The sequence below is a fragment of the Neodiprion pinetum genome, chromosome 6 (assembly GCF_021155775.2).
Source record: "Neodiprion pinetum isolate iyNeoPine1 chromosome 6, iyNeoPine1.2, whole genome shotgun sequence".
NCBI classification, from domain to species: Eukaryota; Metazoa; Arthropoda; class Insecta; order Hymenoptera; family Diprionidae; genus Neodiprion; species Neodiprion pinetum.
This window is the reverse complement of record NC_060237.1, coordinates 17,478,280-17,504,524: the sequence shown is the minus strand read 5'-3', so window position 1 is coordinate 17,504,524 and position 26,245 is coordinate 17,478,280. Positions and strand designations below refer to the sequence as shown.

Below are 26,245 nucleotides of genomic sequence, written 5' to 3'. Positions count from 1 at the left end.
AGTAACGTGTAGAGAATGAAGCCTTTTGAAATTTTCAAATTACAACACGACTGAACCTTATCATACAAATTTTCAAACTTGGATCATTCTGATCGCATTGATGCACCCAAAAAAAGTCTGTAGCGTATAACATAAGCGTGATTCAAGCGTGTGGGATTTTGTTAAAAAATAATGGCAATAAGTACAGTATAGGTGTATATATGTATATGGGGCATTCCACGTTAAATAAGCAGCCCATGTACTTCATACTCTTCGATTTTTATCATTTTTTAGCATAATGCTTATACCGACCGAAAAAGGTCTCGGAATTTTTTAAATATTTTTTTAGCCGCTGGTGAAATTTGAAAAAAATTGTAAACCCAGTTCCGTAAACGCTATTTTTTAAAATCTGAAACAATTCACACAGTTTCTATGATTTGAAACGTGATTTTTAAGCACCACACAATGATGGGATCTCAATATTTATTATTTTTTTCGTAAGTTTTCAGTTTTTTTATGTCGGAATTGGAGTTTTTTTTGTATTTTCTATTGCCCGATCTAAATAGATCACGGAATCATGAAGATAATGTGATTCTGCAATCTATTTAGACCAAGGCTTATAAAAAATAGAAAAGCAAAAACAATTTCGCCATGGGAAAACTAAAAACTTGCGAAAAAAATAGTCAATATTGAGAACCCATTATCGTGTGTTGCTCAAGAATCACATTTTGAAACATAGAATCAGTGCGAGTTTTTTTAAGATTTGAAAAAATGGCGTTTTCGTAATTGAATTTGTAATTTTGTATAAATTTCAGCAGTGTCTGACGAAAATCTGAAAAAATCCCCAAAACCCTTTTGGGATCGTAAGAACATCGTACTAAAAAATGATCAGAATCGAAGGGTGTGAGGTATATGGGCTGCTAATTTGACGTGGAATGCCCCATACATAAACCTTACGTGACGTGCGAAAATAACACCAGATTGCTTCCGCCTGTGTATAGGTATATAACTTGTAGGAATATCCTTATCCAGGCATCGTTTCGATTCAACCTTCACCTAGTATAGAACGGGATTTTCTTCAACCCTTGAGAAAGTATCTAGAAATTGACATCAATCCCTATGTAAAAGATACCGAAGCAAAGTTTCGATTTAGTCCCACGTTTTACAGCCTGCGATTCCAGAATTTATGCTTAATTAAGGGGTTTATACCCTACTGCCACGGGCAACGAAACAGGCTAATTTTTGGCAGTTAATTTCAGAAAAACTGATTCGTTATTATTATAAAAGTTTTTTGATATCAACTCATATACACGTCGTGGAGTGTGTGCCAATATTTATATTAAAAAAATATAAAACGTGATAAGGATATGTCCTTTCGATAGTTTTAGTGCGCGGTCGATCGGTGTGTACATGATATCGCTAGTATCGGTGGTCCGACAGACAAAAAATATGCTCATTTCCTAAATTGTATTCGCTTTCGGATGACGAAGCTTTTTCTCCTTCTTAGCGAAGAGAAGAGAATTGCTTAAGTTTTTTCGACGTTTTCGACTGAACAATCCGTTGTGTTATCGTTAATAACTATTAGCCAAAAAATGAAACGGACAAAATCGTTCGTTAGTCGAAAATTACTATTCCTTTGAAAACCTTTACCAAATTTCAAATCGATTTATTGATTTCCACTCGATATGTCGTGTACATCGTTTTGAAAAACGCGTTTAAAATTTGAGCACCGGTTTCTCGAGTGAACATTTTTTTGATCACACTCCCTAACTTGTACGTGAGTTGATATTAAGAAATTATTAATATTGCAACAGCAGTTTATCCGTAATTAATTTTAGAAAATTAGCTTGTTTTAACGCTCGTTGCAGCAGAGTAATCCCTTAAATCTTATTTTCAGTATGTGAAACAAATTTGGATAACATGCATGGCATTTATACTGTATCAAGTCCGACTGTATATAAAAAGAACACCAATTGTTTTAAAGATAATACTGCAAATCAAAAATTTTTCTTCCACAAATGTGTAAAAACTTGCGTAATCGGATTGGGTTTAAACAAAATATAAGTATAATAAGGTTGGTTGGAGTTAAACAGCTGTTATGAACAGCGGATTCGTAGGTCTGTTGATGGTCGTTGAAAACAAAGAGTGCGTAAAGCTGATGTCTCTGCAAATTTAAATTTACCGATTCCACCTTACGGGCATCGATTATTCCTCAACAATGCATTTTTGCAGCTCTCTTACAATCAGACAGCTCACACAACGTTTCATTTAAATGCTCTAAAAAGTTTGGGATATCCCCTATCTTATGCTTAGGCTGATGTCATGGATGTGCATAACCGTTTTCGAACTACTCCGTCTAAACTTGACAATTAATAGCTTTTCAGAAATATTAAATATGTTTGCAGTGAAATTCTGTAATGCATGAACGGAGTTTTATTTAAACTCGGAATAAAATTTTTCATCTACCGATCCGTCACGACGCTGTGACATTGATCACTGGAATGTGCGCTTACATGCACAGATAATACCGACGACTAGGTATTCTTGATGTCCAGTAGCACTCACAACCATAGATAATTGTTCAATTGCCAAGCTAGATCCAAATTGTTTCTAAGGATATGACCGTACTCATCTGTAACTCGGAATTTGTTTGTCGCGGGAGACGCGAAAGCCTTGGCGACACCTTGTGGTTGTTTGCAATACTCTTCAGATAATCAAAAGAAAGACGCTTGAAAGAGCCCAAGGTCACGTTTTTCGTGTCCTCGTTTTCGTAAAATTTCGGTATGTAACATTGATTACGTTTAGCTCATTCAAGTTACACTTCTGCTGGTTGTGAGGTTTACGATACGAAGAAATGATGCTCCTTATGGAAGACTTTTATGTATACACAAAAAATTTGCTGAATTTACCGAATATGGTGATCAAATATGTCGAAAGAAACTATGCTAGTTAAATATAACCAGGCCTTGCGGTATTAAACAAATCTTTTTTGTCACTACTAAAAAAGACGTACTATTAAAGAATCTTTCGTTGGAGTCATTACCTGCAAACAAGGAAGAATTATGTAAAACATATAGTGATTATTTATATAGGCTAGAAGCATAAAGTTATTGTAAAGCATCTCAATGAGGGTGTGGAAATTACTTAAAGTTGAAACTATACGTATTCATTTGTACCAAATAATGTACCAATTGAAACTGTTAAAATAAATGATGTAAATTGTAGAATAGCTGCTGCTGGAGCAATTTTTAAGGCAAATAAGAATCTGGTATCTTATAGATGTAATAAATGTAATAGTTTATTACATATGATTACTGAATGTAAGACATTTCATGACAAAAGAATAATGTCAGATTTACCATTAATTAGTGACAAATCGGGTTTATATAATATTCTTGAAAATTCAGATCGAAATACTATTAATAATCTTACCGCAGTCTTAAAACATATTTTATTAAATATTTAAAATGAATTTCGTATGTTGTTATCGATAAAGTTATGCAGTCTACAATCTGTTAAAACTCAAATCATAATTTATCATTTATAATATGCGCATGCGCAATTCCTTAATGTAATTCTTTTTTAAGATAAACAATAAAGAATTTCTATTCAGTATGTCGCAAGAAATATTTTTTATCCAATAAATATGGTTTCAATCAACAACCCAAGCCATCGTTCTGAAAACTTTTTTGTTGAATCAAATGACATCTGTCGGAATAAAAATAGTATATTGTATATTACAAGATCGGAAAATGCGACAATGTCCAATGAGTGTGAAGTTTGAAGCGTGATCCGCAAAAACGAGCGCTGTAACCACACGAGTCAGCTATCCCCCATCTGCACGTGTGATATACGATTTTTTTCCAAAACCTCTTAAAGAAAGTTTGATTTCAGACGCAGCAAAGGTGCCACTGACGGCGCGTTAAATTTGGGTTAGGTAACTTGTACTCAATCCTATAGAGTGTAAAATTGAGATATTCGAAACTGCGCATGCACCAAAGAAAGCCCAACTTATCTGTGTAGAATCGAATACTTCAGTTGTGCGCATGCGCCAACAGCGTTTTACCGCACTGTTCGGAAATGGGGCACCTTGCGCACACTCCATAAACTTCGAAAGTAAAAATTTTCAAGCAGGTATTGGAGAAAAACATTTCTTTCGTAATGTTTGGTAAATTCAACGAATCGGTTCTTTGTATTTAACTACTAGATTTTAGGGAAACAAAACCGAACTTCAGTAAAGAGCTTCTCAAAACTGTTGACGTTTTATAAAATTAATTTAAATGTATTTTTCGGATCTTTGTACTATTGGCATGAAAAAATCATATACTCTTGATCGATGAAATTCAGCGGAAATCTGTACTTGCACAGGATACAAGTAGCTAAATATATCCACATCATTAAATATTTAATGAAATCAGGCAGAGATTAATTAACTGAAATGAATTTTTGTCAATTCTTTATGTACAGTATTTGATCAAGACCAACTGATGGATCACACTTTTCGCATGCCATGTTTGTTTTTCTTATTGTACACTATATTTTACAAGAGTGAGACAAAATGCCAAATTTCAAGCTTAAATGAAGTTTAGTATTGAGACGTTGAAATCCGCTCATTCCAAGGACATTTTTTTACGCAGAAGTATATGTACAACTTTTCTGAATACTTATATTTTAGAAGTCCACGAATGAAGTTCTGGAGCAAAATTTTACACTTTCAGATATTCCCTCCGTTAATGTATAGTAAAAACCGAGATGAAGGGTCAGGAAAAAATTGAAATATTCCTAAAAAAAAAGACGAGTTCTATCCAATTGCATGTAATGCTAACGAAATTTATCAACAATTATGCAGTTTTTCAAAAAAGTGAAAAAGTATTCAGATAAATATGATGAAATGATGTCAACGCGAACCGCACAAAATACAAAATTACTTATTGTTAGAAAATAATATTTTAGAACCATTAATAAACCGCTGATATATATATAAACATTCTCAAAAGAAGATTTGCAGAATATCTGAAAAAAATTATCAAACAAAATTGTCTGTGTAGTTTTGAGTAAAAATATGTCCATATTTGGAAAAAAACATGTTTATCAGTGGCTGCAATATCAAAGAGTCCCACACTCGAGAACTTGTATTCATTTTGGCACCCAAAACGCGATAAAAATTGGGTAAAAAACTAAAACAAGAGATGAATTCTGCCGCTAATCATTTGGCAAGTGTCGCACGAGAAACTGGCCATCTATGAACCCTGTGGAGCAGGCAAGCAAACCAAACTGGGGCGAGTGGGGGCGGCGGCAAAGCTGGGGCGGTGGAGGCGAAGGCGAGGATTTCAGGAACGGGTGCCGCAGTCTCGTCCCAGACATAATCGCAAGCGCGGCGCGGCAATTCCGAATATTTCTAATCAGCCGAACCGCTCGTCGTTCGCTTTTCACTCGCGCGATATATCATCGGAGGAATCCAGGGTCCGAGCCGCAGGCACGTCAAGTCAACTAAACATAAAGTGAGTTCAGTGGGTGACCCTAGAGGGACGTAATCGCCAACATTGGCGTCAATTTCCGAACCGCACTTGTTGTACGACGGTATTATTTATGAATTGCGAAAGTGCGAAATTCCGGATATATCGATATGAGGGAATTTTTGCAGCTGTGTTTTTGACGGTTTTATATTTATTCTACGTTTCGTTTGTTATTTTATTTTTTTACATTGAAACACGGCCAAGGCGAGAGAGGCGCTCGGTTGGAGTCGAGCCACGCGCAATACTTACAGCGTTAAATTAATATATATGTATACACATTGCACCAATAGGATAAAAAGTTATTTCTATACACAAATGACGGCAACAGAGTGTTAATTCGATGCTCAACTTTCGTAGTTGCGTCATTTTACGTTCAAGCACGTACGGTATACAAGCACATACGCATTTCGAAAACGATCATCGACGGACCGATTATCTAAGTCTGAGCCGTACGTTTACAATTCATTTAATTCGGAATTCACGTAAATACTAATTCAACGATCAGTTTGTATTCCGATGTATGTTGATGCATCGTCTTGATATTACGTATCGCGTGTGAGTAGACAAATGATCGTTGTCGACGAGACTTTGTTGTCGAGTGCGATGATAATTCGGAGATAAGACAGACCCAACCGGAAGCCTCAAAGTTATAATAATAACGTTGCAGCGAATATCGTGTTCGGATCAATTGTCAACAGGTTTTATCGACCTTCTACCTGTTTATTTACATCGTGGTAAACCTGCCTAAGTTATTACGTAACTCAGCGAATCACGTCATCGATGCAAAGTGCAGGGTCGGTATACCAAGGGGAAAAAATCCTTGAACGATGCCATTAAATCTGGTTGTTTAACTGCCCGGATCGCTTTTTGGAATCACACGCGTAAATATCGAAGAATTTTTTTATCCAATAATTTCTTCTCGTTACTCCTCGGTGACGATTCCCGTGATTTTTCCCCCCTCATTAATGCTCTCCTTCCGCGTCTGCGTACGGAACGTAATACGCAACCACCTATTTCAAGCTTCCGCGTGTACGTACGAATGAACACACCTGACGATTTACACATAGAAACGTGTTAGGGATCCAGCAACAGCGTAGAGCAACACCATTCCCAGATGCGGGCTCACGGATGTAGAGACCCTGATCAATATGGCACATGCGCCCTCCCTTCTGTCACCCCTTGCGAGAGGGCTGAAACGGCCTGCCGAAATTGCTTTCACTTGAACCTGCTCTTCGGCTATACCTACCGAGAGAGAAAAATACACTAGCGGTGTTCACCGAGAGGACATTGACATTAGTTTCACGGTGAAATGGAAACACTACAATTTTACATGGAGAAAAATTTTGTTCAATATGGTTACCGGAAAATTCAAATAATATGGGTACATTGCTACAATAACGATATAAATATTTTTGGAATTAAAAGAACACTTGGCTAAACGAACCAGACATATATGTGCGATTGCAGTCGTCAATACTACAATACTACTTATTGTAGTATTAATCTTGTTTTATTAAATTAAATACGTTCAGTTGGGTGTATTTTTTCAGTTGACTAAGGCCTTGAAAATAATTGATTGTTGAACCAACATCCAATTATCGCAATAGTTACAAGAAAATATAATAGGAATTACTATAGTTACAAATCACAGCACACATGCCGATTTTCTGGCTACAGCTACAAAACTCATTATCGTTTCATAGATCTATATTTTTCGATTATGGTAGAAAATATTAACTTGACATAAAAATGTCGATTCTTAGAGATTATCTTCAGTTCACTTATATGCTCGGGTATAGCTATGAAGCTATGTTTAGATTTGTTAAAGCGAACAGAAAATGTTGAAACCTTAAACTCGTCTTCCGATCCTCGGCACGGTTCAGGGGAGTAAAAGACTAACAAAAGAATCGAATAAACATTGCATGCAGGGTGTTTTGTATGGCGGAGAAGTACGTACGTCAAGCTTGACGACGGTAGGGTGGTAGGTACATAGAAACGTAATGCCGAGCTTTTTGTAGGGCAGAAAGGCCAGAAAAGTTGCGGAAAAGCAAACGAGGAGAAAAAAGACTATAAGTGCATGGTGAAATTGAATGGGACTGAAGAATTTTCAAAGACTTGGACTGCAAAAATCTAAATATTAACCCTTTGTTTTTCTACTAAGTAATTGCACGTGAATAATTATTACGGTTATTTATTTTACAAACTCATTATCATAACTTGAAAGATTATTTTATTTATTAAAACACAATATTCTAGTGCGGTCAGATCAGAGTAAATAAATTGTCTGCGTGTATGTTGTTCGATTAAACGGATATTGATATCACTGAACGTTTAGTATTCTCGTGACAGAATTAATTTTTACAATCAGTACCGTAATCGGATTATAACAGTGTAATGGACAGCTTATATAAAGCAATCAGCAATTGACAGTTCCGATATATCGATTTGAAATTTCTAAGAGAAGTTTTTACTACGGAAATTATTTTTCATTGACGAAGTGCGGCAGTTGGTGAGATTGAAAATTTTTGGCATGATCCAGTTGTTTTTTAATTATCCGTACGACGCTAATGACGCCGCGTGTGTAGTTGAAATTAGTTTTGGAGGAAGCCTCGGGTGTTCGTAGCACGCACAGTATCGAACGTTCGTGGTAAACAAAAAACCTACCTCGCGTCTTCCGGTTCCATATCCACCGATGACACAATAAGCAACTCTGGCATAACTGCCTATTTATAGGTATGAAATAACGCGGATTAGCCACTGACTTTACTCGCTTGGTTGAAACAAGTTAATTTGTCACACATTTCGGATGCTCACGTACGTGAGATACGATACGTGAATCCAAGCATGCCTATATTGATTATAGATTTATCGTTTCGCGGATAATTTAAACACAATTCTCGAGAAATTTGCGTGCTCGGAAGGATGAATCGCCGAACGGTCTGAATCAAAAGTTAAGAAAAGATGATACAATATCCCTAGTGTTATGCAAAAGAAACGAATCTGAGCGGATTCGAATGATACTGGCTAACAATAAGATATCGACAATGTGAGAAAATATTTTATAATCAGAACAATCAAAATGATTAAGGTCTGGTGTTTTTGAGCCAATTGTAATGTTTTTGGGCTTATTTTGGCTACCATCGTGATCTACAGAGGCGGGCTGAAAAAACTTATGCAAACAGTTATCGTCAGAAAGGATAAAGGTAGACGTGTGTAAGTACAGTCCATTTCCGCATTGTAATCATACTACAATGTGAGATTTCTTGAACACCGTTGGCCATTTTTGACTATGTTGTTTCCTAACGTTTGATTCAGACGATACGATCCATTCGTCTGTAAATTCCATAGTTCAAACATTATAAGTACCCTTGAGCACAGGTAGAAGAATTTTTCAACGCCCACAATATGTTTGTATTTCATGCGCAGAATATCCCCGAATGCGGTTGCTAAAAACCGTGATCACAAGACGCTGCTTCTTACGAGCCTCGAGTCATATTGATTTTATTATCTCTACACTCAGCAATCCTAACGACCCATGACATCATCCCCTTCCTACACCCTGCAGTAATATCATCGCCTAGTCTGAGCTACAAATAATCTCATGGACGACAGAAATTCATCTTCGTTGAGCTCGCCCAAATCAGTGAAGATGTAATGTAATATGAATAAACGAGTCGATGGATCTCAATTTTGCAGAATTATCATCGCAGAGTGAGAGACGGAAGAGATGAAAAGTTCCTCGTTAAGTTATATACAAATAAGACATTTTCGACAGTAGGAAAAATCTCAGTTCAGTCAGGTTGTAATAGTCTGAGAAAAAATAAATTCTACAACCAACTATAGAAGTATAATCACTCATGCAAATCAAACTTCAAGGCACTAATTTTAGTTATGGACTCATGGTACGTAACGATATTTTTTAATTATTACACTCTCCAAATCTTTACGTAAAAAGTGGCACATGTTCTAACGGAGATGAAACACAATCAGTTCCGTCAATAATATCAAAAAAGATCGAATTTTGTTAGGAGCAGCTAATTCGACGACAAAAATTCTGTCAGAATTTCATTTATTTTTGTAATTAAGGCTCTTGTTCGGAAGAGTTGGAGAATAAAATTTAAAATAGTACGTACCAGCGATAAATTTGTTTATCTGATGATAATCGCCAGCAATCTTTAATAAAAAGAAAGCTGTAACTCGTCAATTTTCGTATAACAATCAATATCACATTCTGATTATCAAGCGAGTTACAGCAAGTTTGAACCTAATAGGTTGAAAAAATACATTCTTTTCAATTCTCACCCGAGTCCAAAATCGCGAATATTTTGATAAATAACCACAGCGAGACCGAAGCTGCATTTCTCCAATTAGCCAAAGTCAACTGCACACGCTTGTTCCCTTGCTTAAGCTCTTTTCCACATTACGTAATGGCCCTGAAACGCTCGGTGAACGATGTAACGCATTACCAATTATCGCGACCTCGACCTGTGCGTTGGCTCGCATTTAATGCGTTTAGAGACTAGCTTGAGTTTTGTGTTCGGTAACGCAACGACCAGCAAATAGGATGATCGGGGGAACATCCGATGCGCATCGAGGAGCTGTCTCTATGGCAATTTACATATCATACCTGTGTATACAACATACCTCAGATATTCGACTTGATGTGTTTGCCAATGGGCGCGTTTCGTCAAATGCGAAGTACCTATATTTCTAATGGCTTGTAAACAGCACGCACGAATATAATTTACCGATTTCTTTTTATCGCCTACATATTTGTGTCAAATTATAGGCATAATGTAAGCTCTCTCGCACGATAAACATCCACAGTAATCTTATCGCTGATAAGATTGTACCTTCCGTCAACCGGTGCAAATGTAACGCAATATCAATTTTCTATAACGCGTGATCGTCACCTCCCTCCACTAAAGTGCCTTGCAAGAAACCAGGATTGCTTAAATACCACTGTGGCATCCAAATTTTGAGTCTTTTCAGACCTTCGGTTGGCCAAACTTTCCTTCGATCGATGCCAGTTTATTTGCGAAGAGAAACAAACAAAAAAGAGGAATTCGTACGGAGACACTTTTTTTGTTAGTTTTTAACCTGTATTTACTAGTCTTACTTAACAATTAATTCTCGTTCAAGTAAATCGTTTTTGCGATTCACACAGGCTGATGCGCACCGTAAACGAAATTAATTTCCTTTCTTCGGAGGAATTATAATAAATTGACTCCTTTTTCAACATTCTCTGAATTTGGCACGGACACTGGTCGTAGGTATATAATTTTGTACAATAACCGACTGTACATAGTCATGCTAAACGATGTCATTGGACTATTGCGGCTGAATCTAAAGTGGAAACGTAAATTTTTAACCATTTGTAAGACCGCTATCAGAAAGGAAAAAATTAGCAACACCCAGCGGCACGGTTACGAACGGTAGCTAATTATCAACCGGGACTGCAAATCGCATTTGTTTATGTTTTTTTAGCATACTGTTACAAAGCGAGAACGTTCGAATAGTGTTATTTTCGACAGTCGCACGAGTCCATTAGGAGGACTGATTTCATAACATAAATGTAATTAACCGTACAATGTCGAAAACCACGCCTACTCGAAGTCTAAAAGTAACGACACCGCTTTTGGTTTATACTGTATGAAGTTAATTTCTCATTTATAAATAGATCTAGAATTAAGTGCAGATTCGTTGGGTTAAAGCAAACTTCGGTTCGGTCGGGATATTTCCAGCCGTGACCTAACTTAATCTATACTCTAACTTACAGTTCAATCTAATCTCGCTATTCAGCTGCTCCTTCAATAATTGGAGCACGCGATACGTGTTACATGTAATCTAAGTAATACATACGTATATCACAGATCGTGAGATATACACATATATGCTTCGATTGTTGACTCGTAACGATTCGATAACCTTCTCGTAGAAATTCATCAAGCTCTGAAATTGATCTAGCTGAATTTGCATCGATAGTTAATTAGTATTCGTAACCAAGCGAGTCACGCAAGGCAACCTTGCAGAACTTAATCGTTTGACTAACATCGTACTTGCAAGTTGTACGACGCAACAGGTGATATGCATACTTCTATCTAGGCATGCACATACGTCACTAGTATCTATACTGCACGTAAACCGCCGCTGTTCTTAGGTGTGCTCAATTGTTACACCTGCAGTGAATATTTTTCTTTGTCTCGAAATTGTGTTTTTTTCTGGCAAAAAATTATGCGATTTTTCAAAATCAGGCGCAACTCAAAATGTATGGTAGTTTGGGCTTTTGGAATGTCATGTTGGTACTATTTTTGAAATAGTGATTCTTGAGCATTCTTTCTTGCACATGTAGACTGGGGTGGACCAAAAAAATCGAATATGTTTTTTTTCAAAGTTCCACGTTCAAGAGTTGTAGGAAGAGGAAATGAGACGCCTGTTATAATTTGAGAACTTAATGTTAACATTTAGTGGTTCCTGAACGCAACCTTCCATTTTCCAATGATTTTAGTGACTTCTGAATTTTGTTGCTTAGTAACGAGGCAATGTACATAGTCCGATGCATATTCTTGTAGAGAATTCAATGCTCTACAAAAAGGTCTGGTACTATTTTTTCGACCATTCAACTCTTTCAAAACTTATTCAAGGTTAAAGTTGAAATCATGTATAAATTTCCTTTTTTTCCGAGATTAACTGCGAAAACACTAGACTTATCACAAAATGTTGAGGATTTAATGAAAAGGATTTTAACCGCTGTAAAATTATGTCATTCAATTAATTTTCAACTTTAACAAATTTGTTTTGCAATTATTACAAGTAATAATATGTAATTCCACCTATATAAGCACTTAAGATTTCAACTTTAACTTTGAATAACTTTTGAAAGAGTCGAGGTATGAAAAAATTACAAGTGATCTTTTTCGTAGAGTATTGTATTCTCTACAAGAATATGTATCGGACATTTATGTACGTTGTATCGTTACCGAGCTACAAAATTCAAAAGTAACTAAAATTATTAGAAAATAGAACACCACTAAATATTAACATTAAGGGCTCAAATTCTAACAGGTGTCTTATTTCCTATTCCTACAACTATGAAACGTGTGATTTGGAAAAAAAATAGCAGATTTTTCGAACCACCCTAATGTAGACCTGTATAGATGAAAATTATGACAAGATATTTTTAGTATCGAATGAAAACTCAATTATAATATAGGTATAATTAATAACATCATGATTCGGTGTATACGTAGAAGCTGCATATCTTGTTACCAAGCGGCAAAAAATTTCTCGAAGCCTCGCCTATCCAATGAGCCGGCTTTTTATCTCGGTAATTTGATACAAAGATATTAGTCTCGATCCGTAGGATATCTAATTGTAATGCGACGAGCAAGCAAAAGTGACGCGTGGGTTAATCGTAAGTTTTTCTCCCTCCCGTTAATTAGTGGCAGCTGTAACTTTCTGAATTAAGAGGATACAATCAGTCTTTTCTGACCGAGTGAAATATCACTTGTTTCAGCTATTATCAGAACATTATCATTGCAGGTAGCACAATTCTACATGTATTTCCGGCCACAAATATGAAAAAAAAAAAAAAAAAACAGATTGTTCCACACAACGATAATACCATAAAATGTATGACTGAAATTGGATTGCTACTTATGGTAGAAATACATTTTCTCGCATTATTCTCGCATGAAACGTAAAAGCTGTTGGATTACATCTGTGTTCGGTACTGCATATAGAATCGCGCTAACCGCGACATTTTCACACCGGTGATGGCGGTTCAATTAAAGGAATGCAGCTGGAAACAAATTTCTCTTCTTTGATGTTTTCGGGTCAGAAATGCTTAGGTTCTGATAACAGTCGAAATGAGCGACACTTTACTCGGTTGGTAAGGACTGGCCATAGACCGGCATCATCGTTATAGCCCCTTGATTATTTACAGACGAGTATACAATGTCGGATAGCGTGGAAAACGGTTCGCCAGCGGCGGCTACGCCCCCCAGCGAAGGCCTCTCGGCCTTGAAGATCGACGCCGGTGCCGAAGGGACCGGAAATTCCGGTCCGGCGAGTCCGGCAAGCCCAGCAGGCGCCGGATCGTTCACAGCGAGTTTCAAGGCCTTCTCAAAGTTTGGCGACCCAAAAAGCGACGGCAAACAAATAACACTCAGTCAGAGTGACAAGTGGATGAAGCAGGCCAAGGTCATCGATGGGAAGAAAATCACGACCACTGACACGGGGATATACTTCAAAAAACACAAGTGAGTTTGCCGTTATTAGAGTCCAGCGTTGTACGAGATAATGAGTATATTATCTATGGATGAAGATGATATTATCCATGTACAAATTCACCTGTAAGAAAGATGAAAAATGGTTTCTCCTACAATCTGTATAAAAGTTAAGATTGTATCCTCATTTTCATCTGGATAATACAAAAGATAACGATAAGATCGCGAGATTATTAATATACTGTGAAAAAAAGAATCATTGATTTATAAAAAATATTTCTTCGCAGATGGCGAAAAAGATATGTTATTGTTACTGCGAACAGTTGTTTGTCGCGGTAATGGAATATTCGGAGCGATCGACAAGACAGTGTAGGTTTTTTTTTTTTGAAAAACGAAAATTTTTGTGATATCAAGTAAAATTTAGTTCCAGGAAGAAATCTTTTTTTGCCACCGTCGAAGAAATATTTGTTTGGATCAAACAATCCGTTATCCCAGTGTAAAAGATTGCGGAGAGTTTGTTTCAGAAAGACATTTTTATTTAATTATCAATTTACCCGAAATTACATAATATAGTCTTGACTTCGAATCGCGTCGCCTATATGTCTCAACGTACAGGTTTTCAGTTGGCAGTTTATCTTATCTCTATTGTACTTTACAAATCAGCCAAAGATGAAGACGAACAGCAGCTTTATCTAGACGAGGATAAAAGATGAACTTAACCGACAATACTGTGAACTGCGAACCGCAGGTTAATTACGCGAGACTTTCATTCATGTCCCAGATCCGTCAAGCTGGGCTTGGAACAGTACAAAGCGTACCTAGATGATCTTGCGAAGAACAAGAAAGTCGATGTGGAGGAGCTCAAAAATAAAATGGCCAACTGCGGGGCGCCCGGAGTCTCGTCGCATGCGGTATGTCTCTATCTTAATTATATCGATAATTTTCTCCCGATAATATAACTTAATTGCGCGAGTATCGATAATATTCTAAGATAATTTTGATACGGTGATCATGTAATTGCTTCGAAAGCGTTATCTGCCTATGATTATATACCGTACTTGATAATTATATTATAGCGGGGCAATTTCGTTCCTATTTAGTGCAGATATGTATCTCGAGACTGAATCTATACACCGATGAAGATTTTCTTTACACATTTTTCGTTGTGGAAATATTTACAACTTTCCTGTGATCTCTCTGATTTATTCTCAAGTACTGCGAATTTCATATGTTTCGGTGATTCCTCTCTATCTTGAAAATTTATTAACTTTGTCAGAGCAATCCTGTATCACATTGAAATTTATTCGATTTTAATTGAATTTCGAATTTTTTAATAAATTATTTTCAATTTTCACGTAAATTTTTCATGTGGTATTGAATTTCTTTATTAAAATTATAAATACTCGTATCAAATCTGTAGCAGGATACTCTCTCTGTAATAAACCGAAACGATTTTGATTTAGATTAACGAATATTCCGTAGACTAATTAAATATTCCCTTCCGAGATCATAAATATGATTTTTTCCAATTACAGACAATTGCCGAATTCTTACTTATAATTATTAGATGATAACGACTCTCAAAATTTTACAAACATCCAACTGTAAAAACGTAGGAAAATCTTGCGCAATTCAAAAAAAGTCCTTGGTTCTTGTCCGGATAGCTCCGAGTATTTTTTTTTTTTCAATTTATCTGTAGATTCGAAGTGCACGCAACCTTCTGAGTAATATAGATATAATTTTCTCAGAGTTACGCAGAATATTCGCAGAATAAAATTGTTTGGCAAAGCAACAAAATAATGTGAAAAAGAAATATCGTGTTAAAAAATACGCGGAATGAGGATTTTCACTTTTGTGAGGCAGAATATACGACGTAGCTGTTGCTATACTAACGCGCAAACATAAACACGGAGTGGATATTTATACGCTAGATTGTATCGCAAAATTAATGCCCTTCCGTGACGTATGCGGGACAAGCTATACTTATTCAGGCGGAATACCAGATCGCGTAGGGCTATTACGCACTATGGCACACAAAAGTCAGGCATACCTATAAGGTCTATAATATCATATTCCAGCTCTGTGTAGCTACGTCGTGACCCTCGTGTCCTTCGGTTTTTTTGCAAACTTTATACGTCTGGTCATACTGATCGAAATTATAGAGTTGTGCCTTTTTCATAAATAGCTGTATAACTGCAACGGATGCGTCAGATGCGAATTATTATGTATTTGGATAGAATTTTGCAATTATGGGAATGAAGACAAGGAATGGATTCAACCAAATTTTTTGTTAAAAATAAACAAGCGTGTTCGTTTAAACGTGTCACAGAATTTTTGAAAAAACTACACTGAGAAAAAAAAAGTTATTGGATTCAATAAATGTTAATTGATCCAAATAATCCATGCGTTTGCATAGTCCTGACAGCACACTTATTCAGAGCGACAATTTATGTATTTTTCAATTAAAAAAACCCGTATTTCGGTACAATGAAAAATAATTTAAATGAATTAAATAGAGATTGAGCGACATAACTCACCGAGCTGCTCTTCTGGTTCGATATTTTTATCGAAACGCTGCATGCTTCAAGTCAAACAACTTGTCACTTCACTCAAATAATGCTTAAAACGACCAATGGGATATTGTTCCGATCGAAGAAGATTTGGCATTGTACAGAAAAAACTGACATCACAACGATTAAACCCGTATTTGGATGAAAAATGTATTTAAATAAATTCAATGATCCTTTAGTATTTGAGTATTACGGATACATAAACGTGGTGTAAATATCGTTGGGTTACAAATTTAAAAAATTTTTTCAACACGACATGCTACTGTTTTTGAATGCGACCAAACAAGTGTAGTAGCGTCACTTCGAAATAGTTTTTGGAAAACATGAATGGATCAAAATCGTAACGCAACATATCGCATCACATTTAGTTGGCACGTTGAGAGTAATGCGAATGATTCGAGTATGTAAACATCTTTGAAGCTACTTTTCAAGTGCGAAAACTTGCCCTCTAGTGACCGAAATTGATACTACTTCGAATGAATTATTATTCCGGTTGAAAACCGTGAAACATGCGCATCAAAAAATCAAAAGATTATCTAATCAACAAAAATTTTATTTCAGTGAAATAATGTTCATTTCGTAGAAACAATGATTCATTTATTGCAAGCGCGAATGCGATGGTATCGAGAGTTCTTGAAATCAATTTCAAGTGTATGTTTGCTATTTTGAACTACACGTGATTGTTTAATAACCGAGGAAAGTTATATTTCATTATATTAGTCAGTAACTTGAATTAAATGTAGTACATATTATAGCAACTCAAGAACTATTTCAAGCGGATAAAGTACTATTCTTTCACGAATTAAATGAGGTTTGTTGATTCAAGCGAAGTTGTCGTTCCGAAATATCCAGTTTAATATTATAAAATAAAATACGTACTTGTTTGAAATGCATCAAACTCGACAGCATATAGCATTCAAATCAATGCATCAATATTTTTGTTTCAACTAAAAAGTGGTTGTTCCGAATGATAAATTATTCGAACCAAATAAACTGGAAATGAAGAAAATTAGTCGTTGACTTTTTTTTCTCAGTGTATAAAACAATGATAACCTTCTATTTCTAGAAGGATTATTTAAAGATCTCGTTTTTATTTTCTCCTAAAATTGATAATATTTTCAAAATATGAGATTTTAGATATCAATGCTTCATTTTAGATCGTTTTGAAACGGTTAAGAATCTAGTATATTCGTTCGATTTCAGTCTACGGTGGTTTATTTCAATCCGAAGATTATTTTCTACATCACTGAAACAGATTTTTTTTTTTTTTTGCAGTCGATTCGACGCTACGATTTGTTGATGATAATTAATATCGGTGAAATGTTGTACGATTGAATATTTAACAATGCCAACACGACCAGAAAATGTATTGTGGTGAATTTGTAGAAAATAGTGTTCTGTTTGTGAATATAATTAGCCATCTTAAATTAAAATCGATAAATATACTAGATTCTAAACCACTTTGAATGCGATTCGAGAAGCATAATAATTCTAGTATTTTTCATTCCTTTTACGTGTTTAAAGAGACTTTTTTATACTTTGATGAATACTCAATGTACGACTATTTCATAATAAAATTAGTAAAGAGCATCGGTTTTCGGCCAATTAGCCTCGTTAGAGGAAGAAGTTCGGTTTTATTTTCTTGCAGAAATCTTGTTACTATTTTTACACGTTCGTATCTTCAACATACAACTTTTTGCTTTGCGTTTAATTTTAAATCACTTATGAGCACTCACGGTATCGTTCTTCTTAAAAAAAAAAAAAAAAAAATAACGCCATTCAGGTGTATTTTTTAATAAGAATGTAGAAAAGATCGTCAAGTTTCTGGACTCACAAGAAAAGTACTTGGAGTGTACATCACCGATTATCTTTATACTGTGACGTGTATGAAATATTATAGTACAAGAAAAAACATGCGACATGTATTTTTACAGGCCAATTTTGCCGTTTAGGAGGTAAAAGTGACCCGTAAAGTTTATCCACAAAAATCGTGTTTCTGTGATTTCGCGATAAGAAGGTAATATTGTTTGATAAAACCAACTGTACACTGAGAGAAATTTTTAGTTCCGGTTACCGCTCAGTCCTCAACTATTTTCATTTTATACCGCAATCGAAAAATAAAGTTCTAGGTACAAAATGAAAATCAGTTTTCTAGCTGTTACCGGAAAGTCTAGTATCCGTTACTATTCTTTCTAATTACGATCACCGTTACTATATTTTCTTGTAACTGTTGCGAAAATTGAATAATTGTCCGACAATAAATTATTGTTAAAGCCTTATTTAATTTAAAAAATTACAGTTAATCGAACAAACTGATTTTGCAATCAATAGACAATAGCGCAAAATGGTTAGGTTTACCTCGTTTTTCGTAATTCCAACGATATTCAAACAGTTTTTTTTAACGATACCTGTTTTACTGAATTTTTCTAGTTACCGTAACAAATGAAATTTTTCTCAGTGTACGTTATTCATTATCAACCAACGATAATATGCGCAGCATTTTCACTCTTAGGGGTTGCAGCCTTTATGATTTGGGATTAAGCTTTAGGAGTGGTTCTCACCCCTTAAACGACAGAATTAGCCCGCAATAAAAAAAAAAATGATGTCCAGTACTTTATTATGTTCTACAACATTTTCTTACAGAATGGTGAAAATCGGTGATATATACCTCCGGTATACTTTCCTTATAAGCTTAGTACCTTAAATTGAAAATGTTAAAAATAATCGAAGGACATGAGCGTCACTATCCAACTGAACTGAGCTGGAATGCCCCATATACCTGTATACACATACAAATATAGACACAAAAAGTGAAGCACAGTTCGCGACACACGTTGAAGATAGATATATATGTAGGTATGTTTGCGATGTACAATCAGGTCAATATTATTAAATTAAAAACAACGCGCCCTTGCCTACAGCTCGTGACGATCGATTGGCATCAATTCATATTGCAAGACTCCCGCAGCCCAGCCCTTCCCATAAATATACGTGCAAGCCATTCACTCGGCACGCTAATAAATGTCTATAGAAACTTGACGTCTCTTTCACGACCGAACCTAGTCGTTTAAAATAACAATATAGACGAAAGAGATATGTGGTTTGAGAAACAGCCGTTCAAATCGCTATTTCATTGTACCTCGCGACTATGACCTGGAGGCATTAAAAAAGCGCTTTTACTTGTAACATTCAGCATGCCCGCAGATAACGGCATAGATATGAGTATATTTGGTTTATGCATATCCGTTTTGCAAACGTAAGGTCTCGTATATTTCTATTTCATGTAAACGACTGACGAGCGATTAAAGTTCAACGCATTTGTACAGAATTTTAACAGATTGCTTTGCATATCGCGCCGACGAGTTCTTGACAAGAATATTTTTCAATTTTTGTCTACAAGTTTTTCCGACGATAGAAAAAAAATGTTTATTCCAAATGAATCGCCCTGTATTATACCCATGTATCTGGGTTCTGATATTTGTCTGGGCCCACGGTAATTTGGTGAACGCATTTTACGGATCTTTCTAAACTTTAATGACTAACGAAGGTATTTCTTTGTCCACTTTTGCACCGACGATCAGGCAGGAAAGGCGGCATCGACGGTGGACAGACTAACGGATGTGAGCAAGTACACGGGATCGCACAAACAGCGGTTTGACGAAAGTGGAAAAGGAAAAGGGATAGCAGGGCGGAAGGACCTCCCCGACCAGTCAGGATACGTGACTGGGTACCAAAACAAGGACACCTACAAAGCGCATTAACCGAATTTGAAGTACTCGCGTGTAGCCTTCGATCAAAAATCCGCACAAGATGCTTTATTATTTTTCAACGTTTCGAAGCTCGGCCGCGTGTGCTTTTTAGGCACGTCTGATGCCCGAAGCACCAAACGAGCTTTACAGTAAATAAGTGCGGGATGAGCACAGCTACATCACAGTTTCAGCAATCGTATAACCCATCGATGTTGTACAAGATAATTAGTATGAGGATAAGATTATTCACGTACAAATTCATCTACGTAAGATTACGGATAGTTTCTCGTGCAATTGTCTCTATAAAATATAAGATCATCCTCATTTTCATCTATATATTCAAAAAGATAAGGATAAAAATTGGTAATTCTGTTACACAGAGAACAAAAGAATTGTTGTCCCAAAAAATATTGCGGAATAATTTTTTTTTTTTTTGAGGCAATGAAAGATTTGATGGGATCAACTAGAGAGCAGATTTTTTTTTTTTTTTAACAACGGACGGTTTGGTAAAATAAAGAAAAGCTTAGATCAAGCAACGAGATATTATTTTCAACACTCCAAAGAAAACTTGGCTCATAGAATCTTTTTTCTTTAGAAGAGTTTCCTTCAGAGAGACGTTTTATTTAATTATTTATTTTTCCGAAATTACGTCACAGACCTAACTCTGAATCGCGTCGCCTAATATCGTTGAGCAAACAACCACGACCTTATCTTTATCAAGTCGTACAAAAAAATGTACAGCGGATTTATTTAGATGAATATGAAAGACGAACTTGACTCACATTATCTCCGTAAGATAAAGGATCAGGTGAATATGTCTAAGATGATTATTTTAGATAATATTATCTAGATAACGTACAACACGGGTTACGTGATCTGCAACTTTTTTTTACCGTGCTTGGCACGAGACTCTATCACGCCTCTTCACACGAACATTATGATGACTGGTGTCGATTTGCATTTAGGCGTAACACACATGCCTTCGTTGAAGTTGAGCTTCTTCGAAGTCCAGAGGAACCGTTTGATCTGCTTCAACTGGCAATTACCGCATAATCAACAAGACTAATCTGTTTTTGACACGACTTTTTCTACACATATTCGCACGAGTACTTTTTTATTGTACCGCAGTGAAAAAAGTCTAGAAATTGTAACAGGAAATCAAAATTACTATGTAATAAAAAATCCTTGGATGATTTTTGTTCGTTATCCTTGTTTCTTGAGTTGCTCAGGGTTACTTCATCGGCAATTTATGTACGCGTTTCTCGTACCGAATCACCATACTTGTGCACAATCACGATCAGTTTCCTTCCAGGATGCATATATTATACGTAGTGCGAATATCCGGGGTGTTTTAGTTCAATTCAACTAGCCTCCTATGCTGAATTCTGTGATATTTAACAAAATATTGATATTCACTGCAGCAAGAGAGACAATTTTTGTAAATTTGAAGTTTGCGAAAGGTATTATCCATCTCTGAATTATACGTGATATTCTCTAATTTTATATAAATTTTCAAAAAATTTCCTGATCCTCTATATTCAGTAATTATCTAAATACCATATTGCTAAATGCGTTATTTTGTACACTTGCGATGGAAATTGAATGAATGTTTCTTTAACTAAATTCATTCGAGCTTTCACAGACGATATGGTAATGGAATATTTTTAATTTTTTTTTTTCTTCTTTTATTCTAGCGAAATTATAACAATCGATCGTGAACTTCACCTCAGTTCTTTTTAACATGAAATTTTTGGAAAAGGAATAAGTTGAAATGTATAAACTGCCCGAGAAATTTATCAAATTTAGAAAATAATATAAGTTTAATCAAGTAAATAAAGACACGTAGGGAACGGATCTGTTATTCGGCAAAACCTTGCGATGGATATTCCAAAATTTTTCAGCTATATGAATACTTTGTAAAACGTAAATTGCAATATTACAAAAAATGTACAACTTGAGGAACTCACACGTCTTGTTAATTTTCAAAATTAACGAAACTCAATTTTTTGGTAATTGACAAATAAAGTGCAGAAAAAAAATAATGCAAATCAAAGAACCGAGCTTTGAGGTGACTAGCTGATCGAATTAAAATCCCCCTTATGCCCGCAATTTATTACACTATTTGTCACTGTGTCTTCGTTTTTACAGTATGTGACATATTCGCAGACAGCTACGGTCACGAGTTCGAAATTATAAATTCAAAAACGATTCTCGTGCCATCATAATTTTTACCGATGATCTCGAGACTTCGGATCGCAAATTGACTATACATACAATATTATAGGTATATGTATGTAGGTCCAAATTTTCCATATTTTTATCCATAATCTGTACACATTACATTATAACGATAATGCCTTTATCTACCATGTAGCTCGATTAACCTGTAGTTACTAGAAGTCGGATTCAGCTCTACGTTATGGCTTTCTTCAGCGCAATCCTCCCACGAATGTATAATTTATTTGAAAATAATATTAACAATTATACAGATTTTCGATTTATTAGAAATAAATATTAATATTAAATATTACAACTATCCTCGCGTAGGTGTGGGTGTAGTTATATACTTGTGATACGATTTATTATTATTATTATTATTATTATTATTATTATTATTGTCATTATTATATCACCATTGGAAATATAAAAATTAAATATTACGGCCATATTATTAATACACATAACAAAAAATCGAGTTCAAATAAAGGTTGACGTTTATATTGTAAAGAAGATAGTCTGAATCAGTCCGTTTTTTTACTTACACACATATTCACATCTGTAGCCAAAAATTTAGACGAAAATACTGCTACTGGGATTTGGAGGGCGGAATGATTTTCTAAAAGGTAAAGTACTTGTGCGCAAACTCAAGCAGATGAAGCAATTGTAGATCATGTCAGTTTTGTTGCGTATTTATTTTTCATTTATCAAAAAATCAACTGATCGCAACGTCGCGATTAAACGATATAGACAATTATAAATGGCATAAATTTCACGAGATTCGATGAAATTATCGGCTAGTTGTACAATCGAAACCCCATCGTGATTTGGACTTACGGTATATCTGCACATCGTAAAGAGGCTGGTGCAGAAATCTCTGTGAACCGATTACGAAAAATCTGTTCTAGAGACAGTTTCAGCACCGTTGGTAATTCAGTTATAATATACATAATTAGAATAAGAGATTCAGCTTCTTCTACTGGCAAATAGGTTCACGATTGTAGATATATATATATATATATATATATATTTTGCCGGGTTAAGGCTACTCTATAAACATTATACACACGTTTTCAACTTGTACATATTAAAGTTTATTTTATACATTATTATTTCCGCCATTTCGTATTTGAGCCGTTTTATAGATTTCGCAGATGCGGAATTATATTTACAAATCTGCTGTTAATAATATTCAAGTATGTATACAGATCGATAGATAGGGACCCAATTTATTGCAATTATTCCCAAACTTCATTCAAGTCAATTTATTATCTTTCCGTTCAAGCAGGTCTTCCACTCATTTTTAGTACAAGCCAAGTTATGGATGTAAGTATATAAAATTGAAAGAGATATTACTACGTTACTGCATATTGTGTGGTAAAGATAAGTTCAAGATTTTGAGGTCAGTAAATAAGCCGTCAACTGTTTTCTGACGTATCTGCCCTTCGAAGGGGGTCCTCCTCAGATCTGTACTTTATTCGCAAAAAATAAAACCAAAAATTGTTCTACATATTAGAGACATGTCTATGTTACAGAAGTAAGGAAAAAAAAATAAAAAGAAGTTCCCTTTCAACAATTAAAAGTGAACTTCGTTTTGTTTCTCTTTTCCTTACTTCTGTAACATGGGCGTGTTTCTAGTATACGGAATAATTATTCGATTTTCAAAAACATTTTCCATGCGACCCGGAAAAACCGTTTGTAGAATATTTTCAATTTTCCATATCTTATGTGACCCACGATATTAATTTGATACATTATTTATATAGTATTGTACATGTGGGATATTTCCATCTTGGAATAGCAACAAATATGATTAGATTTTCATAATCTTACGGTGCAACATATTTATAAAATATTTTTCGTTGACGTAGGTATGTAACCCAAAATAAATGATGACCGATAATGTGTCTAGATACTTGAAAAAAAAAAAAAAAACTTTGCGTACAATGGAAGGCCTGTTAAGTAGCATTATTCCCAGTCTAGTGTGTTAAAATTTGCTAATTGAAAATATCTAGAGATGGGTCATGCCGACAAAATGATGTACAATACACGGCTGCTGTGGGGTTGCACGCGTTTTAAGTTTACACACAACTACTGTATAACACATGCATATTCCTTTCATAACTATGAATCTAAACGATTAAATAGATGCATAAAACACGCAGCTCTTCATATCGTTAACAATCTGTTTGTCGTGGACTTTTTCATCGGTGAAATACCGACGGCGCCTCCGGCAAAGGACGTTGAAGGGACGGCCATATTACAGTATGGGAGAAAACGTTGCGGATGATAAGAAAATATCTATATTTATATATCCTTCTTCTCTCTCAATTATTATAAGACTAAATTCAATTATTTATTATTACACATTAAGTAACGCGCTATAATATTATACCATATTTTCGATCTCCGAGGGACTTCATACATTGCAAACATAGCCGCAGATCTAACTCTGTCCAATCACAGTCAATGTATGGATTAATACACATTGAAGCGTTAAATTATACTGCATGACTCCTAACAACGGATCATTTCAAAACTTTCAATATGACGATTGAGAATATAATTTTGAGACAGTCGTTTCATTGACTTCATATCTGTAGCAAAACAGGTTATTGAGATTACGCGTACCTGTATTAATACACCTAAATATGTATATATCTATAATATCCTACGATGATAATAACTGATACAACATGAGTATAAAAATTTTCTTATTATTAGAATATTAATATAACAGACAAAAGAAAAACGTCTTTTATAAATTTTCAGCTATGTAAAGACACAATATTGTTATCGAAAAAATAAATGGAAGGCTGCAATAATATACATATACATACATATATACATATTTATATATATTTACATATATATATATGTATATATATTCATTTATTTTATATTCTCACTATTTTTCTTGTTTTCGATAGATAATTTTCTTGCTGTTTTCTTTTCTTTTCTTTCTTTCATTCATTTTTTTTTTTTTTTTGTTTTTATATCATGCACATGTGTGTATGTATTACATATATTGATTCCACGCTCGTGTGGACGGATATATCACGTTTCGAACATTCGGATGTGTAATATGATGATATACGGTAATTATTATTCTTACAACCACAATAATTTATGCGATAAAATAAATTACATAAATTACAGGTGAAATGTGTTAAACAGGAGATACCAGTGGGTCAACTCAATGATGTCTATACTATAAGGATTATTATACGAGGAATTCAAAGAGATCTGGAGAAAGAAAAACAGGAGGGAGTTTGTCAGGGACTAGAGAGGGTGTGTTAATGCCCGTGCTTAACTTCTAACAATTGCGGATGATTTTCAACAATATTTAACAATATCCCATCGATATACGCCCTCAGTTGGGTGTTTACCTCCTGTTGCTCTTTCAGGGCCTGTTTCATCTGCAAAGAATTATGAAATTTACATTTTTATTTCAAACCTCACGATATTAACTGTCGTTGTGAGACCGTTTCCGTTTTTTGTTCCTAGTAACGTCATATGGGAATTAAATATTCACAGACTAGAAAGAGTCAACTTTTTTTTCCTCTGAACTACTTTGTGTTGATTTTCTAGCGGTATGCTCAGGCGCAGAAATAATGAGTAAATTGTTTTTGCTCGCGCGCGTGAAGGTCAGTAAGTAAAAAAATAACATGGCACTTGCTTGACATTACTTCCGGCATCATACAACGAGCTGAACTTTTGCATGAAAGTTCAGTTTCTATATAACTTGAATTGTTAATCTATCATCGAACATGCAATTAGGACAAATTTTAACCAACGATAGAATTTTTATCGGTCAAGAATTCAACGGTGGACCTGATCATAAAAAGATTGCGATTGGTGTTTTATCATTTTTCCGCCGTCATGATTTCGTCAATAAAAATCGGTAGTTACTCATATTTCTATTCATACCACCGCCTGATAAAACACGAGGCGTATCAAAAATCAGTAAATCAGAATACTCAAAA

The 26,245-nt window shown here is 35.1% G+C and overlaps 2 protein-coding genes and 1 long non-coding RNA gene across 8 annotated transcripts in view; 1 reads left to right on the top strand and 2 right to left on the bottom strand.

Moving 5' to 3' along the window:
* The first annotated feature begins 5,320 nt into the window (after positions 1–5,320).
* On the top strand, positions 5,321–23,731 carry ringer (tubulin polymerization-promoting protein ringmaker). 2 transcript variants are annotated; one of them, XM_046631542.2, is made up of 4 exons: positions 5,321–5,480; positions 13,441–13,756; positions 14,505–14,634; positions 19,875–23,731. In XM_046631542.2, exons 2-4 carry the CDS (start codon positions 13,452–13,454, stop codon positions 20,052–20,054), a joined length of 615 nt encoding a protein of 204 aa, XP_046487498.1. In that variant the 5' UTR covers positions 5,321–5,480; positions 13,441–13,451; the 3' UTR covers positions 20,055–23,731. The 2 variants fall into 2 exon arrangements, with proteins under 2 accessions (XP_046487498.1, XP_068993302.1); XM_069137201.1 differs by lacking the exon at positions 5,321–5,480 and adding an exon at positions 5,927–5,944.
* Positions 6,374–10,012, bottom strand: LOC138191159 (uncharacterized). Of its 2 annotated transcripts, none has more exons than XR_011177482.1 (2): positions 9,798–10,012; positions 6,374–6,737 (listed from the first exon to the last, which is right to left on the bottom strand). It is a non-coding gene; the product is annotated as an uncharacterized lncRNA (long non-coding RNA). The 2 variants fall into 2 exon arrangements; XR_011177483.1 differs by lacking the exon at positions 9,798–10,012 and adding an exon at positions 9,629–9,731.
* Positions 20,536–26,245, bottom strand: part of nuf (rab11 family-interacting protein nuf) — a 76,961-nt gene continuing 71,251 nt past the window's right edge. For all 4 annotated transcript variants that reach the window (XM_046631520.2, XM_046631522.2, XM_046631521.2 and 1 more), the window contains one exon: positions 20,536–25,678. In XM_046631520.2, the coding sequence (XP_046487476.1) occupies positions 25,556–25,678 (123 nt within the window). In that variant the 3' untranslated portion in view covers positions 20,536–25,555. The remainder of the gene's footprint in view (positions 25,679–26,245) is intronic.